Source organism: Miniopterus schreibersii, assembly GCF_964146895.1.
Source record: "Miniopterus schreibersii genome assembly, chromosome: 1".
Lineage (NCBI taxonomy): Eukaryota > Metazoa > Chordata > Mammalia > Chiroptera > Miniopteridae > Miniopterus > Miniopterus schreibersii.
The window spans coordinates 6,819,001-6,825,000 of record NC_138101.1 but is presented as its reverse complement, the minus strand read 5'-3'; the positions used below and the strand labels follow the sequence as shown (position 1 = coordinate 6,825,000).

General features: G+C 39.6%; 1 protein-coding gene across 8 annotated transcripts in view; it reads right to left on the bottom strand.

Moving 5' to 3' along the window:
- The window catches only part of CPEB2 (cytoplasmic polyadenylation element binding protein 2), a gene marked incomplete at its 5' end in the record, with an annotated part of 59,755 nt that overhangs the window by 3,745 nt on the left and 50,010 nt on the right, over positions 1-6,000 (bottom strand). For all 8 annotated transcript variants that reach the window (XM_081158654.1, XM_081158657.1, XM_081158659.1 and 5 more), the window contains 2 exons: positions 1-228; positions 4,266-4,447. The exon at positions 1-228 is cut by the window's left edge and continues 3,745 nt beyond it. In XM_081158654.1, coding sequence (XP_081014780.1) covers positions 1-228; positions 4,266-4,447 — 410 coding nt within the window. The remainder of the gene's footprint in view (positions 229-4,265; positions 4,448-6,000) is intronic.

Genomic DNA, 6,000 nt, shown 5'->3' with positions numbered 1-6,000 from the left:
CTAGTTCCAGCGGAAGTGGATCTGACGTGGGCGATCAGCACCTTCCTTTACCAACGGCTTGTGGAACTCACGTCCCGCACGAGAGTGGATATTTGCCCAGCAGAACTCACAGTAATACTGCAGGCAAGTGACATTGGCACAAAAGAAAGGAGCGAATTTTCCAGCACAGCGTGCGCCCTGGCACTCATCACACATCTGGTCATCCAGCACGTATGGCTTTACCTCCACCTAGGAAATGAGAGAAGACGGCTCCTAAGCGGCTTCAGAAACCATTTTGGTAAATAATTTAAAATGTGTTCCAGAGGAAAAAGAAACAGCATTAAATGTTGAAAAAGGAGGAAGTTTCCCAGGGAAATACTTTACCAGATTGTAAGTTAAAAAAAAAAATTCTGTTCTTGAACTAATTACCTTTTTATATGATGTTTCATGTTCATAATTGACTATGTGATTAAATGAGCACTTAGTTTGGTAATTTTACTGTTGTTTTGGTAATGCAATCTTCAGACGACTATAAACTGAATGGTATTTACTGTATTTTCCAATGACAGAAAATACTTTTTAAAACTGTAAAATCTAATTGATTTGCAAAACATTCCATCCTTGCCTTTCTTGAAGTAACATCCTAAAAACACCTGTGTGTTAATATTTTCAGAGGTGACTGCGAGTAAAAAAGTCAAGGGATATCAAGTAGTCCTGGGACACAAATGGCTTTTACATCTTCTCCCTTCATTCCAATACCACGTCTGAGACAGCACAACCCTAACTGCCACCGACTGGACAGCCCTTCCCTCCCGCAGGTGAGAGCTGTGCCCTAGGGTGTGCACATAACTGGTCCCGAACCAGAACTGTGCATAGGGATATTAGGGGCATGTCTAGACTTCTGTGAATTGGTAAAATGGAAAGTCAAAGTTCCACTGCGGAGGCTGGACTTGGTAGAAGGCCTCAGACTCAAGTAAGGCCTGACTGCTAAACCTCTTAACCCCCTGTTAAATGAGGATAACAGGACCTGCCTAACAGTGAAGATTAGACTGTGCGAGCAAAAGCACTTAGGGCAGTGCCAAGGCGATGCTCTGTAAGCGAGCGCTAGCCGCTATTGGCTCAGGCGGCCTTGCCTTCCTGCTTGTAATAGCTTTATGAACGAAAGGTTTCGACCTGTGTCTGACCGAATGGTGTCAGATAGCCTAAGATACCAGTTTTTCCTGAGGCGGGGCAGAGAAAATGGAGCGTTTTAAGAGCTTGGTTTTAGATAAGGTAGTGTTTGCCTGCAGTAAAAAATAGTGACCCAACAATTTCTACTCTGAATGTACTCTATTGAAATACTTGCATGCATGCAGAAATTAAATATATAAGGGTATTTTCTGCAGCATTATTTGTAATAACAACAATTACAACAAACTGAAACAACCTAAAATTGATAAAAAGAACTGTAAAATAAGCCTTTCATAGGAAGGTAATGGAGTTGCATTGTTGTTTATATTTGTATTTCATTCATTAGGATTAGGATAAACATATTTTACATATACTGGACATTTTGCTTTTCTGAATTGTCTGTATCTTATGCATATTTTCCTCCTGGATTTTTTTTTTAATTAACTTATAATTTCTCTTTGCCAGTTAAGGACTTTTAACCTTTTTTTTCCATTGGTCTTTTATTTTTAAAATAATCTTTGACACAAATTCTAAAATTTTTATGTTCTATCTTTCATCTTTTCCCTTTATGGATTCTATCTTGATTGCCAGGCTGTTATTTTTTATTCATTATCTTAATTGTAACTATAACTAAGGAAGAACTTTACTATGACCGAAGAACATATTAAGGTAGCACAGAAATTCCTGGATTTCATTTCATTAGATGATAAATTCTGTGAGCACAGGGAAAGCATCCATTTGCTCCACACTCAGTACCCAGTACCTAGCAGACCAGCACCAAGTAGAACTCTGTAACTATCTGAATGGAAGTGGTACATTTACATATGCTTTCTGGATTTCTTTCTCATGGTTATTTCTTGCCATGGGTTTTAAGCAAACTGAATACACTTTCTGTGCTGTTTACTTCATTTTCATAACACCTGATAAAATGCTAAATTCATGTATCAGGAATTACTTAATGTCAAATACTGAATAAAATTTTACAAATGTAATGATTTCAATTATTTGCACTTTAAATTTCTAGATATTATTTTATGAAGCTAACCTACTTAACTCAAAATCACAGACTTAAAAAATGGAAAATTGTACTTAAAACTGACTTATGATTTTAGAGTATAATCAATATCTATTTCGGATTAATAATAATCTCTAACAATTAACTTTTGTATGTGTGAAACAGAGTTTCATCAGTTCTCCACCTATTCTTTTTTCCATAATATCTTAGTAGCACACGTCTGAACAAATAAACTTTTAGGGATTTCAATGCCTTTTTAAGAATGTGTTTCTCAATTCACTTGCTCTGCATCTGAATTGCTATTTAAGAATCAATACTCTGCCCCAAATAATTGGTCCTTTACTCTCATTTGGAAACAAAGAGGTATGATAATGCAACAATCTTTTCCCTCTGTTTCTGAATATTAAATAACTACAAATATATACAATGTAAATAATTTCCTCTGTGACTGTATCATCTCCCAGCAAAAGTAGGGGTTACACTGCATCAGCGGTCTAAAGCCTGGCTGCGCATTAGAATCACCCGTGGGGACCTGGCTGCATCCCAGGCTAAATGGGCCCACCCAGAGATTCTGTTGTAACTCAAGATTTTTAAAAAGCTCCCAGGTGACTTGAGTGTGCAGCCAAGGTTGAAAACCACTGAATTAGAGAAACTCTAAGGTTCGAACCAGTTCAAAAAATTTCATATGCATGTCTGAATTAAAGCAGAGCCCCTTCTCTTCATTTTTTCGCAATATTTCAGTTAACAATGCAAACAAAAAAGCCACTCTGCATGTATGAACTGAACCTACGCTGTACTTCTTTTCTAAATGGTATGGTTTGGTAATTAAATTGATGACACTTCTAAAGTCCACGGTCTAGTCAATTAGCATTGGTTAATCAGCTCCCCTGCCTACAAAATAGTCTCTTATTATGCAAACAGTCTCCAAGAAGAAGCTTCAAGATGCTGTTACACTGGGAAAATAAGAATATACTCAAGTCATAGCTACTAATTTGGATATAAAAGTCAATTTACCTAATATTCTTAGTATATCTCATCTGTACTATAAATGTAAACATGCTAATTTTGGAACATTGCTTAGGCTTATATAGAACGATTCACAGATTTTAGTATGATACAGATTTGCAAATGAACAATTGAGTTTTGTTCACCTTTCCCCTATATTAGATGGTAATCGGTCCTCAGAATTACACAATGGATGGCTCTCAGTTAGCATTCATAGGACTTCCTAAAAGTTCTTATTGTGATGACCTAACAATGCTACTAAAGAGTAAGGGTTTGAAAGTTTAGGGAAACTATTTTGTATATTTAACTTATTTGTATATTTATTATTGTGTATCTTTAGGGAACTATGCACTACACATATATGTTTTTACTGATTTCAGACAGGGGAACGGAGAGGGAGAGAGAGAAAAACATCAATGATGAGAGAGTCATTGATCAGTTGCCTCCTGCTGCACATCCCTACTGCGGATGGAGCCTGCAACCTGGGCATGTGCCCTGACCAGGATCAAACCATGACATGGTTCATAAGTTGATGCTCAACCACAGAGAGACACTGGCCGGGCCACAATATATTTTTATTTTAGATTTTATAACAAATTAAAAATAACTAACACTTAAATAGCATTTAGTACCAAGCTCTGTTCTCAGTGCTTCTATATATGTGAATTTCTTTAGTCCTCAAAATAACCATGAGGGAGATGCTATTACTGTTTTCCGTTTCATAAATGAGGAAAAAGGGGCACAAGGAAGGTTAATTTGCCCAGGATTACAGGGCAAAGGGCGGAAGTGGGGCCCCAAGCAGTCTGGGCTCCAGAGTACAAGCTCTTAAAACCACCTCTGCCTCAATGGCTAGAGGATATTAAGACCTTATTGGCTGATAAAAATTTTTGACATGCCTTAAAATTACATTTCTATTTTTTACATTCTATCTAAAGTTTAAAGTACATTGAAAATTTTTATATTTTGTAGATATTTTGATATACATCTTTCAGAGTTAAAGGAGTATAAAAATAGTCAAGTCTGAATCACATTTACCCTTATTCTTATTACCAGCACCTCCCTGTAAGATATAAGTGGTTTCCCAATGGTGACTTACGCGTTTGTCAATGTCCCCATGCTGAAGCTGCACAAACCGAGCACTGATGGCAGCAATGTAGCTCTGCTGATTGGAGAAAGCAACTCGACCAGCACCTTTTGGGTATTTTAGCTCAGGATCTGTATCAATTCCCGCATAACAGACTCCACCGTACAGCCGATCCATGATCATAGCAAGTTCCACTTCAAAAGAGAAGTTCACATCAAATGTGAGAGAACACAGTAAACCAACAACTTTTAAGTGCTTTTTCAAAACGTAAAAGTCAATTGAATATATAGTTTTGACAGCATTGTAATTAACCTAGTTATTAATAACAGGAAAGGAGCAAAGGGGAAGGCCAGCCATTATAGGCATGTCATTTGGACAGTTTCACCGGGAAGCTACACTTCACACTCCCCCCAGGGGACTGGACAAAGAAAAGATAGACACATGCCCAGTAAAGTTGGGGGGACTAGCGAAGGTGCCTGCTGCCAGTCACACCTGGGAACAGAGGTCATTGGCCAGAATGGGCTTGGCCCCTGCAAGAGCGCAAATGTGGGATATTTAATCCCCTGAACAAAGGAATTTGCTCTCTTGTGCTCTTGGGGCCCTTGGGACTTGCATGACTCTGGGCTTGTGGGGGTCTCCAGCATTTGCTCACATAGCCCACGGCCATGTGGACCCCCCCACACACATACTGGACTAATTGACTGCAACTAGCCTGATGCTGAACTGGATTCAGCTCCACCATGGAAAGGAGACCCTGGGCACTGACTCTACTTCCAGCTCTATGGAAAGGATGCAATTCCATGGGAATAAAGCTTCTACCATATCCCACCCTCCCATGGGGGCCTCAGAAATGCTTATTCCAGCGGTACCCCAAGAACCCTACTTCCACCAATAAGTTTCATGTTCTTTACCAAAACAATTCTTCTGCTTGTACACAAGATCCCAACCGCTCTCGCTACAGAATTACTTTGGTAACTCTCCTCTCAACTTTCCATACCACCAGTTTTCCTCTCTGTACTGGGTCCTTCCCAATACACTGTAATTTGTTCCATCTTAAAAAAATTCTTAACTCTATTTCTTCCTCTCAGTGATTGCTTCATTTTCCTGTTCCCCTAGTTGCTAAAAAAAAAAATTTTTCTATAGTCCCCAATCCCTTTCTTCTCATTCTTTGTTCAACCTTTCATAATCACACTTTCACCCCATAGCTCCAATTTAATGGCTCATGTCAAGGTCACCTTCCCCACTGTCAGGTTCCATGGTCAATCTACCTGTAAGCAGCATTGAACATACTTCAGATCTTCCTTCACCGTGAAATATTTTCTCCATCTAGCTTCCAGGATCCATTATTCCCCCTCCTGCCTCCTTGTAATTCCTTCCCCGTCTCCCTGCTAGTCCTTTCTCAACTCCTTGACTTTTCAATGTCAGAGGACCCTAAGTTGCAGTCAGCCCTTGACTTCTCTACGCTCATGGCTTTGGTGATTTGGTCCTGCCATGGCTTTAATTACCACCTCTCTGTTCCATGCTCCTCCATTCCTGCAGTCTGGGCCTCGCCCCTGGACTCCAGACTCATAAATGCAACTGTTTACTGGACAACTCACACAGACATTTCTCAGACACTGCAACCCTCAGTGCATTCCAATGGAACTCCCGACCGTCCACATCCCACCAAACCTGCCCAGTGAGTCGTTGCCGATTCAGTTAGTAAGCACTGGAAACGATGAAGCTGCCAAGTCAGGACTCTCGGCTT